This window comes from Macaca thibetana, chromosome Y (assembly GCF_024542745.1).
Source record: "Macaca thibetana thibetana isolate TM-01 chromosome Y, ASM2454274v1, whole genome shotgun sequence".
Taxonomy (NCBI): domain Eukaryota; kingdom Metazoa; phylum Chordata; class Mammalia; order Primates; family Cercopithecidae; genus Macaca; species Macaca thibetana.
Window position 1 is genome coordinate 12,207,138 of NC_065599.1, and position 26,067 is coordinate 12,233,204.

The 26,067-nt window shown below is 50.2% G+C and overlaps 1 protein-coding gene across 3 annotated transcripts in view; it reads right to left on the reverse strand.

Moving 5' to 3' along the window:
- Positions 1–24,169, reverse strand: part of LOC126947139 (interleukin-3 receptor subunit alpha) — a 39,201-nt gene extending 15,032 nt beyond the window's left edge. The window contains exons 1-7 of one of the 3 annotated variants that reach the window (XM_050777764.1): positions 23,889–24,169; positions 19,611–19,692; positions 16,566–16,684; positions 14,101–14,215; positions 10,336–10,468; positions 10,066–10,250; positions 6,506–6,621 (exon numbers count right to left, since the gene is read on the reverse strand). In XM_050777764.1, the coding sequence (XP_050633721.1) occupies positions 6,506–6,621; positions 10,066–10,250; positions 10,336–10,468; positions 14,101–14,215; positions 16,566–16,684; positions 19,611–19,674 (732 nt within the window). In that variant the 5' untranslated portion in view covers positions 19,675–19,692; positions 23,889–24,169. Of the gene's footprint in view, positions 1–6,505; positions 6,622–10,065; positions 10,251–10,335; positions 10,469–14,100; positions 14,216–16,565; positions 16,685–19,610; positions 19,696–23,888 lie in introns of all 3 variants that reach the window. The other 2 variants (XM_050777765.1, XM_050777763.1) reach the window with 2 other exon arrangements.
- Positions 24,170–26,067: the final 1,898 nt, after the last annotated feature.

A 26,067-nucleotide genomic window follows, 5' to 3' on the forward strand; every position in this document is an offset into this window, starting at 1 on the left:
CGTGATTTTGGCTCACTGCAAGCTCTGCCTCCCGGGTTCACGCCATTCTCTTGCCTCAGCCTCCCGAGTAGCTGGGACTACAGGCGCCCGCCACCACACCTGGCTAATTTTTTGTAGTTTTAGTGGAAAGTTGGCCAGGATGGTCTTGATCTCTTGACCTCATGATCTGCCTGCCTCGGCCTCCCAAAGTGCTGGGATTACAGGCGTGAGCCACCACGCCCGGCCCAAAAGGTTTCTTACGGTGTACAAGCCCTTGTGGCAAGACCCTGGTGGGAGGGGGCTTCGTGAGGCCTGTGGACAAACAAGACCCACTGTCCTCTCAGACTGCCTCCGGATGCACCCAGGGGTAGCCACAGACAGCCTATGCCAGGCCAACGAACTGGGGGGGGTGCAGCACCAGACTAGCTAGGACTCCGCCTCTGGTTGCAGCTACGCCTGCTCCCTCATCAGTGAAAGAAAGAAAGAAGTCTGTGCTGTATTTATTTTCTTAAAAAAAAAAAACATGGGCTCAAAACTACTTGGTAATATAAAAGAAATTCATAGACCTAATGTTTTTGAGCAGATATAGACTTACAGAAAAACTGCATATGAAATAATCAGTATTTGAGCATAAATAATAAATATATGGCCAGGCACGGTGCCTCGCACCTGTAATCCCAGGCCTTTGGGAGGCTGAGGCGGGTGGATCACGAGGTTAGGAGTTCGAGGCCAGCCGGGCCAAGATGGTGAAACCCCGTCTCTACTAAAAAATACAAAAAAAATTAGCCAGGGGCGGTGGCAGGCACCTGTAATCCCAGCTACTCAGGAGACTGAAGCCGAGAATCGCTTGAACCTGGGAGGCGGAGGTTACAGTGAGCTGAGATCGTGCCACTGCACCCCAGCCTGGGTGACAAGAGTAAGACTCTATCTCAAAAATAAATAAATAAATAAATAAAAATAAAAAACTAAATATAGTACATAGGCTGGGCCCGGAGACTCACACCTGTAATCCCAGCACTTTGGGCGACAGAGCGAGACTCTGGCAATGCAATGCAATGCACTACACTACACTACACTACGATACGACACAATACAATACAATACATTAAAAAAAATTTAAAAATTAAAAATTTTTTTTTTTTTTTTTTTTTTTTTTGAGATGGAGTCTGGCTCTGTCACCCAGACTGGAGTGCAGTGGCCCGATCTCAGCTCACTGCAAGCTCCACCTCCTGGGTTCAGGCCATTCTCCTGCCTCAGCCTCCCAAGTAGCTGGGACTACAGGCGCCCACCACCTCGCCCGGCTAATTTTTTGTATTTTTTAGTAGAGACGGGGTTTCACCATGTTAGCCAGGATGGTCTCGATCTCCAGACCTTGTGATCCACCCGTCTCGGCCTCCCAAAGTGCTGGGATTACAGGCTTGAGCCACCGCGCCTGGCCAAAAATTAAAAAACATAAAAAAAATAAATAAATGAAATGAAATAACAAAATAAAATAAAATACTAAATATAACACATAGGCTGGGCCCAGAGGCTCACACCTGTAATCCCAGCACTTTGTTGCGACAGAGCAAGACTCTGTCAATGGAATGGAATGGAATGGAGAATGGAATGGAATGGAGAACGGAATGGAATGGAGAATGGAATGGAAGGGAGAATGGAATGGAATGGAATGGAGAATGGAATGGAATGGAGAACGGAATGGAATGGAGAATGGAATGGAATGGAGAATGGAATAGAATGGAATGGAATGGAATGGAGAATGGAATGGAATGGAGAACGGAATGGAATGGAGAACGGAATGGGGAACGGAATGGAATGGAGAACGGAATGGAGAACAGAATGGAACGGAATGGAGAACGGAATGGAATGGAGAATGGAAGGGAATGGAATGGAGAACGGAATGGAATGGAGAATGGAATGGAATGGAGAACGGAACGGAATGGAGAATGGAATGGAATGGAGAATGGAATGGAATGGAGAATGGAATGGAATGGAGAATGGAATGGAGAACGGATAGAATGGAGAATGGAATGGAATGGAAGAATGCAATGGAGGATGGAAGAGAGAATGGAATGGAATGGAGAACGGAATGGAATGGAGAATGGAATGGAATGGACAATGGAATGGAGAACGGAATGGAATGGAGAACGGAATGGAATGGAGAATGGAATGGAATGGAGAACGGAATGGAATGGAATGGAGAACGGAATGGAATGGAGAATGGAATGGAATGGAATGGAATGGAGAACGGAATGGAATGGAATGGAGTGGAGAACGGAATGGAATGGAATGGAATGGAGTGGAGAATGGAATGGAGAACGAAATGGAATGGAGAACGGAATGGAATGGAACGGAGAATGGAATGGAGAACGGAATGGAATGGAGAACGGAATGGAATGGAGAATGGAATGGAGAACGGAATGGAGAATGGAATGGAATGGAGAATGGAATGGAATGGAGAACGGAATAGAATGGAGAACAGAATGGAGAATGGAATGGAATGGAAGAATGCAATGGAGAATGGAAGAGAGAATGGAATGGAATGGGGAATGGAATGGAGAATGGGGAACGGAATGGAAAATGGAATGGAATGGAGAACGGAATGGAATGGAGAATGGAATGCAGAACAGAATGGAATGGAGAATGGAATGGAGAACGGAATGGAATGGAAGAGAGAATGGAATGGAATGGAGAACGGAATGGAATGGGGAATGGAATGGAGAATGGAGAACGGATGGAGAATGCAATGGAATGGAGAACGGAACGGAATGGAATGGAGAATGGAATAGAGAACGGAATGGAGAATGGAATGGAGAATGGAATGGAGTGGAGAACGGAATGGAATGGAGAATGGAATAGAGAACGGAATGGAGAATGGAATGGAATGGAGAACGGAATGGAGAACGGAATGGAATGGAGAACGGAATGGAATGGAGAATGGAATAGAATGGAGAACGGAATGAAATGGAGAATGGAATGGAATGGAATGGAGAATGGAATGGAATGGAGAATGGAATGGAATGGAATGGAGAATGGAATGGAATGGAATGGAGAATGGAATGGAGAACGAAATGGAATGGAAAACGGAATGGAATGGAACGGAATGGAATGGAGAACGGAATGGAATGGAGAACGGAATGGAGAATGGAATGGAATGGAGAACGGAATAGAATGGAGAAGAATGGAATGGAATGGAAGAATGCAATGGAGAATGGAAGAGAGAATGGAATGGAATGGAGAACGGAATGGAATGGGGAATGGAATGGAGAATGGGGAACGGAATGGAATAGAGAACGGAATGGAAAATGGAATGGAATGGAGAACGGAATGGAATGGAGAATGGAATGGAATGGAATGGAATGGAATGGAATGGAGAACAGAATGGAATGGAATGGAGAATGGAATGGAGAACGGAATGGAATGGAAGAGAGAATGGAATGGAATGGAGAACGGAATGGAATGGGAAATGGAATGGAGAATGGAGAACGGATGGAGAATGCAATGGAATGGAGAACGGAATGGAATGGAACGGAATGGAATGGAGAATGGAATGGAATGGAGTGGAGAACGGAATGGAATGGAGAATGGAATAGAGAACGGAATGGAGAATGGAATGGAATGGAGAATGGAATGGAATGGAATGGAGAATGGAATGGAATGGAGAAGGGAATGGAATGGAGAACGGAATGGAATGGAGAATGGAATGGAGAACGGAATGGTGAATGGAATGAAATGGAGAATGGAATGGAATGGAGAACGGAATGGAGAATGGAATGGAGAACGGAATGGAATGCAGAACGGAATGGAATGGAGAACGGAATGGAATGGAGAAGGGAATGGAATGGAGAACAGAATGGAATGGAGAACGGAATGGAATGGAGAATGGAATGGAGAACGGAATGGAATGGAGAATGGAATGGAGAACGGAATGGAGAATGGAATGGAATGGAAAACGGAATGGAATGGAGAATGGAATGGAGAACGGAATGGAATGGAGAACCGAATGGAATGGAGAAGGGAATGGAATGGAGAATGGAATGGAATGGAATAGAGAATGGAATGGAATGGAGAACGGAATGGAATGGAATGGAATGGAGAATGGAATGGAATGGAGAACGGAATGGAATGGAGAACGGAATGGAATGGAGAACGGAATGGAATGGAATGGAATGGAGAATGGAATGGAATGGAAAATGGAATGGAATGGAGAACGGAATGGATTGCAATGGAGAACGGAATGGAATGGAGAATGGAATGGAATGGAATGGTGAACGGAATGGAATGGAACGGAGAATGGAATGGAACAGAATGGAATGGAGAACGGAATGGAATGGAGAACGGAATGGCGAACGGAATGAAATGGATAACGGAATGGAATGGAGAACGGAATGGAGAATGGAATGGAATGGAGAACGGAATGGTGAACGGAATGAAATGGAGAATGGAATGGAGAACGGAATGGAATGCAGAACGGAATGGAATGGAGAAAGGAATGGAATGGAGAAAGGAATGGAGAAGGGAATGGAATGGAGAATGGAATGGAGAACGGAATGGAATGGAGAACGGAATGGAATGGAGAATGGAATGGAGAACGGAATGGAATGGAGAATGGAATGGAGAACGGAATGGAATGGAGAACGGAATGAAATGGAGAAGGGAATGGAATGGAGAATGGAATGGAATGGAATGGAGAATGGAATAGAGAATGGAATGGAGAATGGAATGGAATGGAGAATGGAATGGAATGGAATGGAATGGAGAATGGAATGGAATGGAGAACGGAATGGAATGGAATGGAATGGAGAATGTAATGCAATGGAGAATGGAATGGAATGGAGAACGGAATGGAATGGAGAATGGAATGGAGAATGGAATGGAATGGAGAATGGAATGGAGAACGGAATGGAATGCAGTGGAGAATGGAATGAAATGGAGAACGGAATGGAATGGAGAACGGAATGGAATGGAGAATGGAATGGGGAACGGAATGGAATGGAGAATGGAATGGATAACGGAATGGAATGGAGAATGGAATGGAATGGAGAACGGAATGGAATGGAATGGAGAACGGAATGGAATGGAGAATGGAATGGAGAACGGAATGGAGAACGGAATGGAATGGAGAACGGAACGGAATGGAGAACTGAACGGAATGGAGAACGGAACGGAATGGAGAACGGAATGGAATGGAGAACGGAATGGAATGGAGAACGGAATGGAATGGAGAATGGAATGGAGAACGGAATGGAATGCAATGGAGAACGGAATGGAATGGAGAATGGAATGGAATGGAGAATGGAATGGAGTACGGAATGGAATTGAGAATGGAACGGAATGGAGAACGGAACGGAATGGAGAACGGAACGGAATGGAGAACGGAACGGAATGGAGAACGGAACGGAATGGAGAACGGAATGGAGAACGGAATGGAATGGATAACGGAATGGAATGGAGAATGGAATGGAATGGAGAACGGAATGGAATGGAGAATGGAATGGAATGGAGAACGGAATGGAATGGAGAACGGAATGGAATGGAGAACGGAATGGAATGGAGAATGGAATGGAGAACGGAATGGAGAACGGAACGGAATGGATAACGGAACGGAATGGAGAACTGAATGGAATGGAGAACGGAACGGAATGGAGAACGGAACGGAATGGAGAAGGAATGGAATGGAGAACGGAACGGAATGGAGAATGGAATGGAGAACGGAATGGAATGGGGAACGGAATGGAGAATGGAATGGAATGGAGAACGTAATGGAATGGGGAACGGAATGGAATGGAGAATGGAATGGAGAACGGAATGGAATGGAGAATGAAATGGAATGGAGAACGGAATGGAATGTCTCAGTAAATGAATAAATAAATAAATATTTATGTTCCACTGGGCCCCTGTATCCACAAGCGTTACACGTGCGATCCAACGACCCGTGGATCAAAAATATTTGAGTAACTTGCATTGAATCTGTAGATCACTAAAAAAGAAAACAGAAAGTTCAAGAAAAAAATAAAAATAACCACACAACAATAAAAATAATAGAAATAAAACACAAGAGACCACATAAGGTCTAAAATTTTTGTTCTTTTTTTTTTGAGACAGAGTCTCACACTGTCGCCCAGGCTGCAGTGCAGTGGCACGATCTCGGCTCACTGCAACCTCCGCCTCCCAGGTTTACACCATTCTCCTGCCTCAGCCTCCCGAGTAGCTGGGACTACAGGTGCCCGCCACCTCGCCTGGCTAGTTTTTGTATTTTTAGTAGAGACGGGGTTTCAGCATGTTGGTCAGGCTGGTCTCAAACTCCTGACCTTGTGATCCGCCCGCCTTGGCCTCCCAAAGTCCTGGGATGACAGGTGCGAGCCACCGCGCCCGGCCTTTTTTCTTTTTCTTTTTTTTAACGATCCCTGCGTTCTGTGGCGTTATCAGAGATTTTTTTGCCCGTCCCAAGGCCCCAGAGTGCAACTTCCCAAAAATCAGGGATGTCCAGGGCGGGGGTGGTGGGGGGAACGGGTGAACGGTTTACCTTTTGGATCCGAAGCTCATAGCGGAATTTGCGATTGAAATGACTTTTCATTTTCCAGTGCATGAAGGAATGTGTCTCATTACACTCTCCAGTCATGTTGGGTGGAGTTAATCTCTCTAACAATGAGAAAAGCACTTTTAGCAGTAAAAATCAATTCTTTTTTTTTTCTAGAGATACTTCACACAGGACTGAGCCGTGCTGGGGGCGCTGGGGGAAGTGACCCTCCTTAGGATTTGCATCCTGGGAACCCCACTGTCCTGGGAGCAGCCTTGAGCACCACCCTTTTGGTCACTTCAGTACCAGCTTTTCTGAGGATTGGCAGGTGCACATCTTTGTCCCTGCCCCCTCCATCTCTGGGCTCAGCCCCGCTGGGCAGCCTGGCCCACTCCCCACCCCTGCCCAGCGCCAACCCCCACTCCCCATGCCCCCTCTGCCCGCCTACAGCCCACTGCAGCCTTGAGGGCCCTCTCCGCAGCATTCAGGATGGGCCCTCCAGAGACTCCTGCACTTTTGACCTGTACATATCCTTCTGGAGCTGCCACTTCCCGGCTTCTCTCCTCCCGCCCATCCCCACCTCAGCCCCCTAAGGGGATATCCCACCACTCCCAGCGGCCCAGGGCATCCTCCACGTCCAGGGAACCCCAGGCACTTCCACATTCTCAGGCCAGCGCAGCCCTGTGTCTCCGGCTGTCTGTCTGGGTCTCCCCTGGGCCCCTGGAAGCAAGTCCAGCCCTGGCCCCCGCCTCCTTCTCCCCCTCCTCCTGCTCTCCTGTTCTTTCTCCCCTTCCCTACCCTCCTCCCCCTCCACTCCTCTTCCTCTCCCTCCTTTTTCTACCCCTTCTCTCTCTCCTCCCCATTCTCCTTGTCACCCTCCTCTTCCCCTCTCCTTTCTCCTCCTCCTCCCCTGCTCATTCTCCTCCTCCTTCTCCTCTTTTTCTTCCTCCTGTTCCTTCTTCCTTCTGCCTCTCCTCCTCCTTTTTCCTCCCCTTCCTCCATCCTCTCCCCTCCTTCTCCCTCCTCCTCTCTTCCCTTCTCCCCCTCCACCCTCCTCCCCCTCCTTTTCCTCCCTCTCCTCCTCCTCCCCTGCCCATTCTCCTCCTCCTTTTTCTTCCTCCTCTCTTCCTGCTCCTTCTTCCTTCTGCCCCTCCTCCTCCTTTTTCTTCCCCCTCCTGCTCCCCTTCCTCCATCCTCTCCCCTCCTTCTCCCTCCTCCTCTCTTCTCTTCTCCTCCCTCCACCCCCTCCTTTTTCTCCCTCTCCTCCTCCTCCCTTGCCCATTCTCCTCCTTCTCCTCCCACTCCTTCTGCCCCCCTCCTCGTCCCTCCCTCTCCTGCTCTCCTTCCTCCACCCTCTCCCCTCCTCCACCACCACCCTCCTCCCCCTCCTTTTCCTCCCTCTCTTCCTCCTGTCCTTTCTCCTCCTCCTCCCCCTCCTCAGCTCACTACCCTTATACCCCACCTTCTCTGTCTTCCCCTCCCTCCCCCTCCTACTCCTCTCCATTCTCCTTCCTCTCTTCTCCCTCCTCTTCCTCCTCCACCCTCTCCTCCTCCTCCTTCTTTCTGCCTCTTGTTCTTTCTTCTCCTCCTCCTCCTTCCCTCCCCATCTCCACCTCCTCCCCCTCCTTTCCCTCCGTCTTCTTCTCTTCCTCCTCCTCCTCCTTTTCCTGTTTCCTCTTTTCTTCCTTCTCCTCCTCCTCCCCCTGCTCATGTTCTTCCTCTCCTCCCTTCTCTTCTCCTTGTCCTTCTCCTCCTCTTCCTCATTTCTCCCTCCTCTTCCAAGGTATCCAAGCACCCTCCCCGTGGGGTCAGGGCACGTCCGCTCTGGGCATATTGACATTCTCACCACCTGGGAGGTTCCCCGGAGCTCGGATGTTGTGGACTGAAAGTGTGTGTCCTCCTGTCCCAAATTCCTGTGTTGAAGCCCTGACCCCTGGTTGGACGGTGTTAGAAGGTAGGGCCTTTGGGAGGTGACTGGGGTGGGCTGAAGTTATGAGGGTGGACCGCTATGATGGGGGGGTACCATGACCCGTGATGGAACCCATGATGAGGGATTCCATGACTCATGATGGAACCTATGATGGGGGCTCCCATGACCCATCATGGGGGCTCCCATGACCCACAATGGAGGCTCCCATGACCCATGGTTGCGGGGGATCCCATGACTCATGATAGGACCCATAAGGGATCCTATGACCCATGATGGAACCCATGATGAGGGATCCTGTGACCCATGATGGAACCCAAGATGAGGGATCCTGTGACCCATGATGGAACCCAAGATGAGGGATCCTATGACCCATGATGGAACCCATGATGAGGGATCCTATGACCCATGATGGAACCCATGATGAGGGATCCTATGATCCATGATGGGACCCATGATGAGGGATCCTGTGACCCATAATGAAACCCATAATGAGGGATCCTATGACCCAAGGTGGGACCCGTGACAGGGGATCCTATGACCTATGATGGGGGATTCTATGACTCATGATGGAACCCATGATGGGGGCTCTCATGACCCATGATGGGGGGGATCCCATGGCTCATGATAGGACCCATGATGGGGGATCCTATGACCCATGATGGGGGGGTCCCATGACCCATGATGGGACCATGATGAGGGATCCCATGACTCATGGTGGAACCCATGATGGGGGATCCAATGATGCATGATGGGACCTATGATTGGGGATCCTATGACCCATGATGGGGGTGTTGCATGACCCATGATGGGACCCATGATGGGGGATCCTATGACCTATGATGGGACTCATGACAGGGGATCCTATGACCCATGCTGGGAGGGGTCCTATGACCCATGATGGAACTCATGATGAGGGATCACATAACTCATGGAGGAACCCAAGATCAGGGGTCTCATAACTCATGGTAGGACCCATGACAGGGGATCCTATGACCCATGATGGGGGATCCTATGACCTGTGATGGGACCCATGATGGGGGATCCTATGACCTGTGATGGGACCCATGATGGGGGATCCTATGACCCCTGATGGAACCCATGACAGGGGATCCTATGACCAATGATGGAACCCATAATGAGGGGTTCTATGACCCATGCTGGGAGGGGTCCTATGACCCATGATGGAACCCATGATAAGGGATCACATAACTCAGGGTGGAACCCATGATCAGGGGTCCCCTAACTCTTGGTGGGACCCATGACGGGGGCTCCTATGACCCATGATGGGACCCACGATGGGGGCTCCTATGACTCATGATGGGACCCGTGACAGGGGATCCTATGACCCGTGACAGGACCCATGACGGTGTGAGTGCCCTTCTAACAAGAGACCCCAGAACTTCATCTCTCTCTCTCTACCATATGAGACATAGTGAGAAGATGACCCTCTCCAAGCCAGGAGGAGACCTCCCTAGGAGCCCAGTCGGCCAGCACCCTGACCTCCAACGTGCAGCCTCTGGAAATGCGAGAGGCCAGTGTCTATGTGTGGGCCCACCCGGTCCGTGGGATGTGGCCTGAGGCTAAAACCGTGGCCTCGCAGAGCTGAGGGTGGGAGGGAATGTCGTGGGCTACTCACCAATCTGTGAAAAGAAGACAAACTTATCTGTGCAGGGGATACTGACGGCTGCGCTCCTGCCCCTCACCAGGATGTGGGAACTTTGAGAACCGCGGGAGAGTCGAGCGATGTCATCGAACCGACACCCGATCTGTGTTCCCCGAGCATCCGTTTTGTAGTGAAGGCACCTGTACTGTTCGTGGCTGCTGTGGTAAGCGGTAAGGTTGCGGGACGACCGTGCCCCGAAGGCCTGCACCGGGGACAGCCCGACCTGCCCAAGGGCACACCTACTTGGGATTGTTCAAGTACAGGTCGTACTGGACGTCAGCGGGGGCCGCCGGGCCTACCACCCAGCTGCAGCTCAAGAAATCCACGTCATGAACCCAGCAGGTCAGATTCTCCGCGCCTGCCCGAGGCGTCCCACCTGGGTTCACAAACATAAAAGAAAACTCGAATCGGGACCAGGTGTGGGGGCTCACACCTGTCACCCCAGCACTTTGGGAGGCCCACGCGGGTGGATCACCTGAGGTCAGGAGTTCGAGACCAGCCTGGCCAATGTAGTGAAACCCCGTCTCTACTAAAAATACAAATATTAGCCGGGCGTGGTGGCTCACGCCTGTCATCCCAGCACTTTAGGAGGCCGAGGCGGTTGGATCACCTGAGGTCAGGAGTTCGAGACCGGCCTGGCCAACATAGAGAAACCCCATCTCTAATAAAAATATTAAAAAATTAGCCAGGTGTGATGTTGGGCCCCTGTCATCCCAGCTACTAGGGAGGCTGAGGCAGGAGAATTTCTTGCACCCGGGAGGCAGAGGTTGCAAGAAGCCGAGATCGCATCAGTGCACTCCAGCCTGGGCGACAGAGGGAGACTCTGTCTCAAAAAAATAAATAAATAAATGAAATTCTAATCGCTTTTTAGAGTGCCTTTCGTATTTTGAGACCATGGAGGATACACAAGCAATTGTAAAAAAATAGTAATAATACAGAGAGATCCTAGACATTCTTTTATTTATTCATTTTTATACAGAGTCTCGCTCTGTCGACCAGGCTGGAGTGCAATGGTGCGATCTCAGCTCACTGCAACCTCTGCCTCCCGGGTTCAAGCGATTCTCCTGCCTCAGCCTCCTGAGTAGCTGAGATTACAGGCATCTGCCACCACACCCGGCTAATTTTGTATATTTAGTAGAGACGGGGTTTCACCATGTTGGCCAGGCTGGTCTCGAACTCCCGACCTCAGGTGATCCACCTGCCTCGGCCTCCCAAAGTGCTGGAATGACAGGCGTGAGCCCCCACACCGAACCTCCCCAGGGAGCACTTTTACAGCCAAACCCACCTCTCTCCAGCTCTCGCTCCTGCTTATATCCCTGCAAACCAGGAGACTGTTTTCTATTTATAAAATGTTGCCATTTCAAGACAATTGTATAAATGAAATCACTCTGTGTGTTACACTCTGGCGTGCTCTTTTTTTCCAACTCAGCATAACTCCCTGGGAATCTATTAAACTTAAAAATAATTAACTCGAGGCCAGGCACAGTCGTTCACGCCTATAATCCCAGCACTTTGGGAGGCCGAGGCGGGCGGATCACCTGAGGTCGGAAGATTGAGACCAGCCTGGCCAACATGGTGAAACCCCGTCTCTACTAAAAATACAAAAATTAGCCAGGCGTGGTGGCAGGTGCCTGTCATCCCAGCTACTCGGGAGGCTGAGGTGGGAGGATCACTTGAGCCTAGGAGTTTGAGACCAGCTTAGGTAACATAGCAACACCCCATCTCTATTTAAGGCGGGGCGTGGTGGCTCACCCCTGTACTCGCAGCACTTTGGGAGGATGAGGCGGGCAGATCACGAGGTCAGGAGTTTGGATCAGCCTGACCAACATGGTGAAACCCCATCTCGACTGAAAATATAAAATTAGCCAGGTATAGTGGCGGGCGCCTATAATCCCAGCTACTCAGGAGGCTGAGGCAGGAGAATCGCTTGAACCCGGGACGCGGAGAAAGAGAAAGAGAAAGACAGAGGGGAAAGAGAAAGAGCAACAGAGAGAAGGAAGGAAGGGAGGGAGGGAGGGAAGGAAGGAAGGAGAGGAGAGGAGAGAAGGAAAGAAGGGAGTGAGGCAGGGAGGGAAAGAAAGAGAAGGAAGGAAGAAGGAAAGGAAGGAAGAAGGAAAAAAAGAAAGAAAAGAGAAAATAAAAGAAAGGAAGGAGAGAAGAAGAGAAGGAAAGAAGGGAGTAAGGCAGGGAGGGAAAGAAAGAGAAAGGGAAGGAAGAAGGAAAGGAAAGGAAGGAATGGAAGGAAGGAAAGAAAGAAAAGAAAAGAGAAAGGAAAGAGAAGAGGAGAAAGAAAGGAGTGAGGCAGGGAGGGAAATAAAGAGAAAGAGAAGGAAGGAAGAAGGAAAGGAAAGAAAGGAAGGGAAGGAAGAAGGAAGGAAAGAAAGAAAAGCAAAGAGAAAAAGGAAGGAAGGAGAGAAGAGAAGGAAAGAAGGGAGTGAGGCAGGGAGGGAAAGAAACGGAAGGAAGGAAGGAAGAAGGAAAGGAAAGAAAGGAAGGAACGGAAGGAAGAAGGAAGGAAGGAAAGAAAGAAAAAGGAAGGAGAGAAGAAGAGAAGGAAAGAAGGGAGTGAGGCAGGAAGGAAAGAGAGAGAAGGAAGGAAGGAAAGAAAGGAAGGAATGGAAGGAAGGAAAGAAAAGGAAAGGAAGGAAGGAAGGAGAGAAGAGAAGGAAAGAAGGGAGTGAGGCAGGGAGGGAAAGAAAGAAAGGGAAGGAAGAAGGAAAGGAAAGGAAGGAAAGAAAGAAAAGAAAAGAGAAAGGAAAGAGAAGAGAAAGAAAGGAGTGAGGCAGGGAGGGAAATAAAGAGAAAGAGAAGGAAGGAAGAAGGAAAAGAAAGGAAAGAAGGAAGGAAGGAAGAAGAAAAGAAAGAAAAGCAAAGAGAAAAAAGAGGAAGGAAGGAAGGAGAGAAGAGAAGGAAAGAAGGGAGTGAGGCAGGGAGGGAAAGAAACAGAGAAGGAAGGAAGAAGGAAAGGAAAGAAAGGAAGGAACGGAAGGAAGAAGGAAGGAAGGAAAGAAAGAAAAAGGAAGGAGAGAAGAAGAGAAGGAAAGAAGGGAGTGAGGCAGGAGGGAAAGAGAAGGAAGGAAGGAAAGAAGGAAAGGAAAGAGGAAGGAACGGAAGGAAGGAAAGAAAAGAAAAGAAAAGAAAGGAAGGAAGGAAGGAGAGAAGAGAAGGAAAGAAGGGAGTGAGGCAGGGAGGGAAAGAAAGAGAAAGAGAAGGAAGGAAGAAGGAAAGGAAAGGAAGGAACGGAAGGAAGAAGGAAGGAAAGAAAAAAGGAAGGAAGGAGAGAAGAAGAGAAGGAAAGAAGGGAGTGAGGCAGGGAGGGAAAGAAAGAGAAAAGGAAGGAAGAAGGAAAGGAAAGGAAGGAACGGAAGGAAGAAGGAAGGAAAGAAAAAAGGAAGGAAGGAAGGAGAGAAGAAGAGAAAGAAGGGAGTGAGGCAGGGAGGGAAAGAAAGAGAGGGAAGGAAGGAAGGAAGAAGCAAAGGAAAGGAAGGAAGAAGGAAGGAAGGAAAGAAAAAAGAAAGGAAGGAAGAAGAAGAGAAGGAAAGAAGGGAGTGAGGCAGGAGGGAAAGAAAGAGAAAGAGAAGGAAGGAAGGAAAGAAGGAAAGGAAAGAGGAAGGAACGGAAGGAAGGAAAGAAAAGAAAGGAAGGAAGGAAGGAGAGAAGAAGAGAAGGAAAGAAGGGAGTGAGGCAGGGAGGGAAAGAAAGAGGGAAGGAAGGAAGGAAGGAAAGAAAAGAAAAGGAAGGAAGGAGAGAAGAAGAGAAGGAAAGAAGGGAGTGAGGCAGGAGGGAAAGAAAGAGAAAGAGAAGGAAGGAAGAAGGAAAGGAACGGAAGGAAGAAGGAAAGAAAAAAGGAAGGAAGGAGAGAAGAAGAGAAGGAAAGAAGGGAGTGAGGCAGGAGGGAAAGAAAGAGAAGGAAGGAAGGAAGACAGATAAGGCAGACACAGGGAGGGAGAGAGGAGAGAGGGAGGGAACAGACGGAAAGAACAGACACACAATGAACATTTTTCTCACTGTTCTCAGGGAAGAGGATCCACGTGGAGAACGGGGGACTGGCCACTCGGACGGTGTAGTTGGTCACTTCACATAAGGAAATGGCTCCGAACTGGCAATAGCTGTCGTTCATTGCCTGAGAGAGACACGGGAATGTGAGGGCTGCGGGGAGACCATGCTGAATTTGATGCTAAGGACGTTCGGATGTTTCCTGAGGTCGAATTTCGCTCTTGTCGCCCAGGCTGGAGTGCAGTGGCGCGATCTCGGCCCACCGCAGCCTCTCCCTCCCGGGTCCAAGCCATTCTCCTGCTTCAACCTCCCAAGTACCTGGGATTACAGGTGCCCGCCACCACGCCCGGCTAATTTTTAAAGTATATGTTTGGGTAGACAACAGGGTTTCACCACGTTAGCCAGGCTGGTCTCGAACTTCTGACCTCAGGTGATCCGCCCGCCTCGGCCTCCCAAAGTGCTGGGATGACAGACGTGAGCCACTGCGCCCGGACAAAATTTCCTTAGGTTTTTTTTTTTCCCCCCAACATTTGTGGTTCTAGATAAACTTGAGAGTCAGTTGGCCACGGTATATGGTAAAATTGCCTTGGGGTTCTAAACTGTTTAATCTCTACTCTCCAAAATCACATATAGAAGCCCTAATGTTCAATTGTGACCGTATTTGGAGCTGGAGTCTTTAAAGAGGTGATTCGGGTAAAATGAGGTCATTAGGGTGGGCCCTGATCCAATAGGACTGGTGTCGTTATAAGAAGAGGAGATGAGGACACAGACACACACAGAGGGACGAGCCTGTGAGGACACAGGGAGAAGACGGCGTCTCCAAGCCCAGGAGAGAGGCCTCAGGAGGAACCAGCCCTGCCCAAACCTGGATCTCAGACCTCCAGCCTCCAGGACTGTGGGAGAATCAATGTCTGTTGTTTAGGCGTCCTGGGCTGTGGGACTTTGTAATGGTGGCCCGAGCAGACGCATAAAGGCCTGTGATTTGAATTGTATTGAACAGACATAGCACTTGGAGGGGACGAAATGGGTTCTCAAGGAAACGTGTTCCTTTACCACAAGACACTGACTTGGAAATCGCTCACATTCTCACCTGGGCCGCCCCGTGAGGTCTGGCCCTGTTCTCCAACCCTGAGAACGCAGGTGATGACAAGCTGGGGGATTTGGAAGGATTTCGGGATGAGAACCATGTTTCCTGAGCACACACTTTTGTTTTTTGTTTTGGTTTGTTTTGTTTGAGACGGATGTTTGCTCTTGTCGCCCAGGCTGGAGCACGGTGGCGCGATCTCAGCTCACTGCAACCTCCGCCTCCCAGGTTCAAGCGATTCTCCTGCCTCAGCCTCCTGAATAGCTGGGATGACAGGCATCTGCCACCACGTCTGGCTGATTTTTATTTTTATTTTTCAAGACAAAGTCTCGCTCTTGTCCTCCAGACTGGAGTGCAATGGCACAATCTCGGCTCACTGCAACCTCCGCCTCCCGGGTTCAAGCGATTCTCCTGCCTCAGCCTCCCGAGTAGCTGGGATGACAGGCACCCACCACCACGCCTGGCTAATTTTTATATTTTTAGTAGAGACGGGCTTTCGCCACATTGGCCAGGCTGGTCTCGAACTCCTGGCCTCAGGTGATCCATCCGCCTCAGCTTCCCAAAGTGCTGGGATGACAGGCGTGAGCCACCACGCCCAGTTAATTTTCGTATTTTAAGTGGAGACATGGTTTTGCCATGTTGGCCAGGCTGGTTTCGAACTCCTGACCTCAAATGATCCACCAGCCTTGGCCTCCCAAGGTGCTAGGATTATAGGCGCCCGCCACCACACCTAATTTTTTTTTGTATTTTTAGTAGAGACAGGGTTTCACTATGTTGGCCAGGCTGGTCTCGAACCCCTGACCTCAGGTGATCCGCCCGCCTCGACCTCCCAAAGTGCTGGGATTACAGGTGTGAACCACGGTGCCTGGTCCTCTCTCTCTCGCCCAGGCTGGAGTGCAGTGGCGCGATCTCGGCTCACTGCAACCTCCGCTTCCCAGATTCAAGCGATCCTCCCGCCTCAGGCTCCCGAGTAGCTGGGAATTACGGGCATGAGCCACCACGCCCAGCTAATTTTCCTATTTTTAGTAGAGACAGGGTTTCACTATGTTGGCCAGGCTGGTCTCGAACCCCTGACCTCAGGTGATCCGCCCGCCTCGACCTCCCAAAGTGCTGGGATGACGGGCGTGAGCCACCGCACCCAGCGTGCGGTTTGGTTTTCCACCAGTCATAGGTTAGCCTCGTTTCATTTTCACGTCCACCATGTCCAGTGTGTGCCACCTTGGATATCCCGCGGATGGGGAACCAGACCCTCCAAACTCACTTCAAATCCCACAGCTGGCTTCGGGGCAGAACCCAGGTACTTATGACAACAGGGACGGGAGCAGTACTGGTTCTCAGATTCCTGCGGGAGACGGAAACGTCTCGTTGGTCAACCGTAGAGAATAGGATTTACCGGCATAGAATAGTCGGTGCCTTTGATACACTCCACGTCGGTCACGTTTCTGTTCAGGTCCCACATCAACTGCTGAGCCTTTTCTTTCATCCTTAGATTCCTGATTGGTGCATTTGGATCTAAAACGGTGACAGGTTGGAGTTAGAAGAGATACACACAAATCTTTTTTTTTTTGTGGAGACGGAGTCTCGCTCTGTCGCGCAGTCTGGAGTGCAGTGGTGCGATCTCGGCTCACTGCAAGGTCCGCCTCCTGGGTTCACGCCATTCTCCTGCCTCAGCCTCCCGAGTAGCTGGGATAATAGGTGCCCGCCACCACGCCCGGCTAATTTTTTGTATTTTTAGTAGAGACGGGGTTTTACCGTGTTGGCCAGGCTGGTTTTGAACTCCTGACCTCAAGTGATCCACCCGCCTCGGCCTCCCAAAGTGCTGGGATGACAGGCATGAGCCACCACGCCCGGCCGGTAAAAGGCAATATTCTATCACATTTTGCTGGTCACCCGAGGCGAGAAACATACATCAGATATTTCTCCAGGGGTTTATCTCTGATCGGCCACTTAGAAAACTTGAGGAAATGACTCTGTAAACTGTAAGGATCTTCAGTGGTTATCAAGGTCAACAACCTTGGTCTGATAAGCAAGACCAAAACAGAAGAACATTTAGACTTCTGACATTATTTTCCCCTAACTTTGAAGCATAATTTATTCCTTCAAACAAACTCACTGAGAAAAAAATTCTTATAAGACTATTATTTATTTACTAATTTATTTATTTACTTATTTATTTATTTATTTATTTATTTAGAGATAGAGTCTCGCTCTGTCTCCCAGGCTGAAATGCAATGGCACGATCTCAGCTCACCGCAACCTCCACCTCCTGGGTTCAAGGGATCTTCCCAAGTAGTTGGGACGAGAGGTGCACGCCACCATGCTCAGACTTTTTTTTTTTTTTTTTTTTTTTTTTTTTTTTTTTGAGACGGAGTCTCGCTCTGTCGCCAGGCTGGAGTGCAGTGGCGCGATCTCGGCTCACTGCAAGCTCCGTCTCCCGGGTTCAAGAGATTCTCCTGCCTCAGTCTCCTGAGTGGCTGGGACTACAGGCACCTGTCACCATGCCCAGCTAATTTTTTTGTATTTTCAGTAGAGACAGGGTTTCACCATGTTGGCCAGGCTGGTCTTGATCTCCTGACTTCGTGATCTGCCCCCCTCGGCCTCCCAAAGTGCTCTGTCGCCCAGGCTGGAGTGCAGTGGTGTGATCTTGGCTCACTGCAACTTCCACCTCCTGGGTTCAAGCAATTCTCCTGCCTCAGCCGCCCGAGTAGCTGGGATTACAGGCGTGTGCCACCACGCCCGGCTAATTTTTGTATTTTTAGTAGAGACGGGGTTTTACCATGTTAGCCAGGCTGGTCACGATCTCCTGACCTCATGATCATCCATCTGCCTTGGCCTCCTGAAGTGCTGGGATTACACACTTGGGCACGGTGGCTCACGCTGGCAATCCCAGCACTTTGGGAGGCCGAGGCGGGTGGATCACCTGAGGTCAGGAGTTCGAGATCAGCCTGGTCAACATGGTGAAACCCCGTCTCTACTAAAAACAGAAAAATTAGCCGGGCGTGGTGGCGGGCGCCTGTATTCCCAGGTACTTGGGAGGCTGAGCCAGGAGAATCAATGCAACCCGGGAGGTGGAGGTTGCAGTGAGCCACGGTCACGGTATTACAATCCAGCCTGGGCAACAAGAGTGAAACTCTGTGTCAAAAAAAAAAAAAAAAAGTTAAAGAATGAAAAGCAAATTAAAATGAAAAGAAATTCAAGCTAAAAGGAAACTGCTGCAATAGCAGACAGTAAAAACGAATGAAAAAAAGGCCGGGCACGGTGGCTCACACCTGTAATCCCAGCACTTTGGGAGGCTGAGGCACGTGGATCAGCTGAGATCAGGAGTTCGAGACCAGCCTGACCAACATGGCGAAATCCTGTCTCTTAAAAAAAAAAAATAGAGAAATTAGCCGGGCGTGGTGGCGGGCACCTGTAATCCCAGTACTTTGGGAGGTCGAGGCGGGTGGATCACTTGTGGTCAGGAGTTCGAGACCAGCCTGACCAACATGGCGAAATCCCGTCTCTATAAAAAAAAAATAGAGAAATTAGCCAGGCGTGGTGGCGGGCACCTGTAATCCCAGTACTTTGGGAGGTCGAGGCAGGCGGATCACTTGTGGTCAGGAGTTCGAGACCAGCCTGACCAACATGGCGAAATCTCGTCTCTATAAAAAAAAAAATAGAGAAATTAGCCAGGCGTGGTGGCGGGCACCTGTCATCCCAGTACTTTGGGAGGTCGAGGCAGGCGGATCACTTGTGGTCAGGAGTTCGAGACCAGCCTGACCAACATGGCGAAATCCTGTCTCTATAAAAAAAAAATAGAGAAATTAGCCGGGCGTGGTGGCGGGCACCTGTCATCCCAGTACTTTGGGAGGTCGAGGCGGGTGGATCACTTGTGGTCAGGAGTTCGAGACCAGCCTGACCAACATGGCGAAATCCCGTCTCTATAAAAAGAATACAGAAATTAGCCGGGCGTGGTGGCGGGCACCTGTCATCCCAGCGACTCGAGAGGCCGAGGCAGGAGAATCGCTTGAACCCGGGAGGTGGAGGTTGCAGTGAACTGAGATCGCACCACTGCCCTCCAGCCTGGATGACAGAGTGAGACTCTGTCTCAAAACAAAACAAAAAAGAAAGAAAAAAAACCATAACATAAACCGTGCAGGAAACTGAAACTTGGTAAACTGGCACTCCGGATCCCAGCGTGCGACTTTCATCCAAAGACCTCACATGGCGTCTGTGTCACCATCAGGTGCCTGCCTGTGACATCGTATTGCCGTTGTGCCAGACGCTGCGTTACAGGGAACTTGGCGACGGGTACAAGGAGGTCTCCGAGTCATTCCTGACCCGCCGCACGAGACTCTGCCATGAGCTCAACGTGGAAAGTCTCCCCGAAGAACAGCAGGTGACATTGTGCGTTTGTCCCCCCCACCCTCCACGGTCGATTTTTTTCTCCAGCCCTTACCCTCCTTGGTTTGCAGGAGACAGGGCGTGGCGACCAGGAGCAGCGTCAGCCAAAGGAGGGTCATCGGGAAGGACGGAGGTGCCTGCTGGAGGAGAACGGAGAGCCAGGCAGCGGGGACTGGCCATGTCTGTTTGCACGTTTGCACATGACCGCGTGCATGCCTGTGCACACGTGTCTATAAGCATACGTGGCTGTGTGCCTGCCCATCTGTGTACATTTGTGTGCCCGCGTGTATCTGGGTGCACACATACGTGTCTGTGTGTTTTCTTTTCTGTGTGTGATAGAGTCTCGCTCTGTCTCCCAGGCTGGAGTGCAGTGGCAAGATCTCGGCTCGTTGCAACCTCCGCCTCCCGGGTTCAAGTGATTCTCCTGCCTCAGCCTCCTGAGTAGCTGGGATGACAAGCACCTGCCACCACGCCCAGTTAATTTTTGTTTTTTTTTTTTTTTTTTTTTTTTTTTTTGAGACGGAGTTTTGCTCTTGTTGCCCAGGCTGGAGCGCAGTGACGCGATCTTGGCTCACCGCAACCTCTGCCTCCTTGATTCAAGCGATTCTCCTGCCTCAGCCTCCCAAGTAGTTGGGATTACAAGCAGGCACCACCACACTCAGCTAATTTTGTATTTTTAGTAGAGACGGGGTTTCACCATGTTAGCCAGGCTGGTCTCGAGCTCCTGACCTCAGGTGATCCGCCCGCCTCAACCTCCCAAAGTGCTGGGATTACAGGTGTGAGTCACTGCACCCAGCCAACCTTTTGTATTTTTTAGTAGAGACAGGGTTTCGCCATGTGGGCCAGGCTGGTCTCGAACTCCTGACCTCAGGTGATCCACCTGCCTTGGCCTCCCAAAGTGCTGGGTTACAGGTGTGAGCCACTATGCCCGGCTGTGTGTGTGTGTTTTCATGCATATGTATCTGTGCGTGCGTTCCATGCATACACACATGTGCATACACCAGTATACACGCATGAGTCTGCCTGTGTGCGTGCCTCCATGTGCCTAAAAGTGCATATTTATGTGCATGCATGTGTGAATGTATGTGTACAAAGGTGTTTGCATGAGTGTATACGTGTGCATGTATGTGCATTTCTGTGTGTGTATGCATCTGTGTGTGTGTCAGCCTTTCCATTTTGAAAGAACCTCTACCGGCTGGGTGCAGTGGCTCACGCCTGTCATCCCGGCACTTTGGGAGGCTGAGGCAGGTGGATCGCCTGAGGTCAGGAGTTCAAAACCAGCCTGGCTAACATGGTGAAACCCCGTCTCTACTAAAAATACAAAAAATAACCAGTCCACGGTGGCAGGTGCCTGTCATCCCAGCTACTCGGGAGGCTGAGGCAGGAGAATCGCTTGAACCCGGGAGGCGGAGCTTGTAGTGAGCCGAGATCGCGCCACTGCACTCCAGCCTGGATGACAGAGCGAGACTCCGTTTCAAAAAAAAAAAAAAACAAAAAAAAAACCGGACAGTCCGTTCTTGGCTCCGGCTGTATCCACAAACCAGTAAAACTCATCCCCTGGGGCACAGCGGGAAACTCAGATGACAAAGCAGTGGAAGGAAGTTTAATTAGAATTATGAGTCAACGCAGACAGAAATTCTTAAGTGGCTGCAGTTACGGTAACAAAGGGGTGCAGGGCCTCAGCCTCCTGGGCTGGAACTGTTTCCGATGTCCCAGACAGGCTGGTTCTCCTACACCGTACTGTGGGGTGATAGCTTTCTTTTCTCTTTATTTTTCTTTCTTTTTTCTTTCTTTCTTTTCTTTTCTTTTTTTTTTTTGAGACGGAATCTCACTCTGTCGCCCAGGCTGGAGGGCAGTGGCGCGATCTTGGTTCACTGCAACCTCCACCTCCCCGGTTCAAGCCATTCTCCTGCCTCAGCCTCCTGAGTAGCTGGGATTAGAGGCACACGCCACCACACTCAGCTAATTTTTGTATTTTTAGTAGAGAAGGGGTTTCACCGTGTTGGCCGGGCTGGTCTCGAACTCCTGACCTTAGGCAAACCTCCCTTCCTTGCCTCCCAAAGTGCTGGGATGACAGGTGTGAGCCACCGCGCCCAGCCTACCATCTTTTAAAGAACCAAATGGCTTTAGCATCAGTAGGCCTTGCAAGGCAACAGGCGGTATCTAGAGTCTCCATTCGGACAGAGTTTGTGTTCAGCTCAGCCAAGAGACCAGGGGGTGAGTGCCCACAGTGGCCACACGGTCCAAAGTGTGCTGGGCACACCACGCACAGTCACACTCGCCTGTAGGGGCTGTGGTCCAGGAAGACACCGGAGAACGTTGGGACATCTGTGCTCTTAACATTTATTGATCAATATTTTCACTGGCCAGGCGCAGTGGCTCACGCCTGTCATCCCAGCACTTTGGGAGGCGGAGGCGGGGGTGGACTGCCCGAGGTCAGGAGTTCGAGACCAGCCTGACCAACATACGAAACATACTAAACATACAGAATCTCTACTACTCTACTAAACATGCAAAATTGCTACTAAACATACAAAAATTAGCCGGGCGTAGTGGTGGGCGCCTGTAGTCCCAGCTACTCAGGAGGCTGAGGCAGGAGAATGGCTTGAGCCCGGGAGGCGGAGCTTGCAGTGAGCCGAGATCGCGCCACTGCACTCCAGCCTGGGCTACAGAGTGAGACTCTGTCTCAAAAAACAAAAAAAAACACACCACCACTTCTATCTTCTAGAACATTGTCGTCACTCCAAAAGGAGACCCCAGGTCCATTAAAGACCCGTGCTTCCCCCACCCAGCCCCTGGCAACCACTCATCCACTTTCTGTCTCTGTGGATTTACCTGTATCTGGACATAGGGAATAAATGCAATCGTACGGACACTATGTATCTTTTTGTATCTGGCTTCTCTCAGGAAGCATGATGTCCTCAGTGTTCACCCACATTGCCACCTGTGGCAAAGCCCTGTTCCTTTTCATGGCTGTGTAATATTCCACTGTGTGGATGGACCACATTATATTTCTCCATTCATCTATAGAGGGGTATGAGGGCTCACAGCACCTCTTGGCCACTGAATGAAGCTGCTTGTTCCTTTTCATGGCTGTGTTCCTTTTGGACCACATTATATTTCTCCATTCATCTATAGAGGGGTATGAGGGCTCACAGCACCTCTTGGCCACTGAATGAAGCTGCTTGTTCCTTTTCATGGCTGCATAATATTCCACTGTGTGGATGGACCACATTATATTTCTCCATTCATCTATAGATGGGGGTATGAGGGCTGTCTCCACCTCTTGGCTACCATGAATAAAGCTGCTTGTTCCTTTTCATGGCTGCATAATATTCCACTGTGTGGATGGACCACATTATATTTCTCCATTCATCTATAGATGGGTATGAGAGTTCTCTCTACCTCTTGGCTACTGTGAATAAACCTGCTTGTTCCTTTTCATGGCTGCGTAATATTCCACTGTGTGGATGGACCACATTATATTTCTCCATTCATCTATAGATGGGTATGAGAGTTCTCTCTACCTCTTGGCTACTGTGAATAAACCTGCTTGTTCCTTTTCATGGCTGCGTAATATTCCACTGTGTGGATGGACCACATATTTCTCCATTCATCTATACAGGGGTATGAGGGTTCTCTCTACCTCTTGGCTACCGTGAATAAAGCTGCTTGTTCCTTTTTCATGGCTGCGTAATATTCCACTGTGTGGATGGGCCACATTATATTTCTTCATTCATCTATAGATGGGTATGAGGGCTCACACCACCTCTTGGCCACTGTGAATAAAGCTGCGAGGAGGGACCTGAGGTTTCACCAGCCATCTGGGACATTCTGAGTCCCACCAGCCTTTGAAAACCACTGAGAACGGCATGAAAAGACTGGGGTCCCAGCCCCAAAAACGGCTACCCGGCTGGCAGTCAGCCCACCCTGGGCGTGAGCTCTTTCACTAGCTTTCTAAATAAACAGAGAACTCTGTTTATTAGAATCCGGGCTTTCTAATAAACAGAGAACCCTAGGCACGTGTGGGTGTTTACATTTTTCTAGCAAGCACGCCGAAAAACCGGAAAACACAGTAACATTACTTCTAACGCTATCACCTTTCTCAACCCAAGGCGTCTGAGATGACATGACGGCTTCCAGCACGCGAGCCACCTACCAACGATGAATGAGATCGCAAGCATCCCTCTTTGGTACCGGGCCGTTGAACGTGCCGTGTGGTACCCACGGACGGCAGGTCTCAGCGGAAACCGGTTCGGTGCCAGTGAATGCCCCGTGTCTGCCAGGACGGATTTAGGAACCCACCATCCACCGCCTCCCTTGCTTGCCGTACCTTAAATGCAGATCCAAGTCCTGTGTGGAAGAAACAGCACGAAAGGTGTAGTCTCTAGGATGTTTCTGATATTTTCCCTGTGTGTGCTAGAAGCAGCTTCCCCGAAGAGAAACCGAACGTTGTCCTCCCAGATTGAGCTGTTTTATAAGCTCCAGCCGGGGCCCCACCCCGGAAAGTCAGACCCAATGGGGATCTGGCAGTGGGGAGGGGGCCGTCAGAGACCCCCTTTCTCTCCCACGGGCTGGGATCCCGGGGTCAGCAGGTTCGTAACCCGCGGCAGACTTTCCTTGAAAGATTCTTTCTTTGAAACTTGTCATGTTCCCCGTTCTCATTTTTTTTTTTCTGCCAGTGTTTCTGTTTGCTATAATTAGAATTCAGGCTATAGCTATTCAAGCAGGATTGGGCAACTTCCTGACAGAGTAAATTCAGCCCTGGAGGGGTGAATGCTGGTATCCAGGGGCTCCTGCCTGTGTCTCCTCCCTGTGCCCAGACAGGGGAGGTGGCTCCCGGCCTCAGATGACGGATCTTATTAAAGATACGTTAGTGGCCAGGTGCAGTGGCTCACGCCTGTCATCCCAGCACTCTGGGAGGCCGAGGCGGGTGGATCATTTGAGGTCAAGAGATGGAGACCATCCTGGCCAACAAGGTGAAACCCCCATCTCTATTAAAAATACAAAAATTAGCCTGGCATGGTGGTGGGCGCCTGTAATCCCAGCTTCTCGAGAGGCTGAGGCAGGAGAATAGTTTGAACCTGGGAGGCAGAGGTTACAGTGAGCCAGGACGGCACCACTGCACTGCAGCCTCGGTGATAAAGCAAGACCCTGTCTCAAAAAAAAAAAAAGTGGTCAGGTGCGGTGGCTCACACCTGTCATCCCAGCACTTTGGGAGGCCGAGGCGGGTGGATCACCTAAGGTCAGGAGTTCGAGACCAGCCTGGCCAACATGGTGAAATCTCGTCTCTACTAAAAATAAAAAAATTAGCCAGGCATGGTGGCAGGTGCCTGTAATCCCACCTTCTCCGGAGGCTGAGGCAGGAGAATAGTTTGAACCTGGGAGGCAGAGGTTACAGTGAGCCAGGACGGCACCACTGCACTGCAGCCTCGGTGATAAAGCAAGACCCTGTCTCAAAAAAAAAAAGTGGTCAGGTGCGGTGGCTCACACCTGTCATCCCAGCACTTTGGGAGGCCGAGGCGGGTGGATCACCTAAGGTCAGGAGTTCGAGACCAGCCTGGCCAACATGGTGAAATCTCATCTCTACTAAAAATAAAAAAATTAGCCAGGCATGGTGGCAGGTGCCTGTAATCCCACCTTCTCCGGAGGCTGAGGCAGGAGAATAGTTTGAACCTGGGAGGCGGAGGTTACAGTGAGCCAGGATGGCGCCCCTGCACTGCAGCCTCGGTGATAAAGCAAGACCCTGTCTCAAAAAAAAAAAAAAAAGATGTCTTAGTGGTCAGGTGCAGTGGCTCACACCTGTCATCCCAGCACTTTGGGAGGCCAAGGCGGGTGGATCACCTGAGGTCAGGAGTTCGAGACCATCCTGGCCAACATGGTGAAATCTCGTCTCTAGTAAAAATACAAAAATTAGCCAGGTATGGTGGCAGGTGCCTGTAATCCCAACCTTCTCCGGAGGCTGAGGGAGGAGAATAGTTTGAACCTGGGAGGCGGAGGTTACAGTGAGCCAGGATGGCGCCCCTGCACTCCAGCCTGGGTGATAAAGCAAGACTCTGTCTCAGAAAAAAAAATAAATAAATAAAAGATATCTTAGTGGTCAGGTGTGGTGGCTCACGCCTGTCATCCCAGCACTCTGGGAGGCCGAGGCGGGTGGATCACCTGAGGTCAGCAGTGCGAGACCATACTGGCCAACATGGGGAACCCTCGTCTCTAGTAAAAATACAAAAATTAGCCAGGCGTGGTGGCAGGTGCCTGTAATCTCAGCTTCTCCCATGGCTGAGGCAAGAGAATTGCTTAAACCCGGGAGGCGGAGGTTACGGTGAGCCAGGATGGCGCCACTGCGCTCCAGCCTGGGTGATAAAGCAAGACTCTGTCTCAAAAAAAAAAAAAAAAAAAAAGCTCTTTGTAAAGTCCAGCCCCGAATGGGGCACCCACCGACGTGTCCCCGGCTTCCCTTTCCAACGCTAAAATCTGTTATTTTTGTTTGCTCAGCACACACAGTGCCAGAC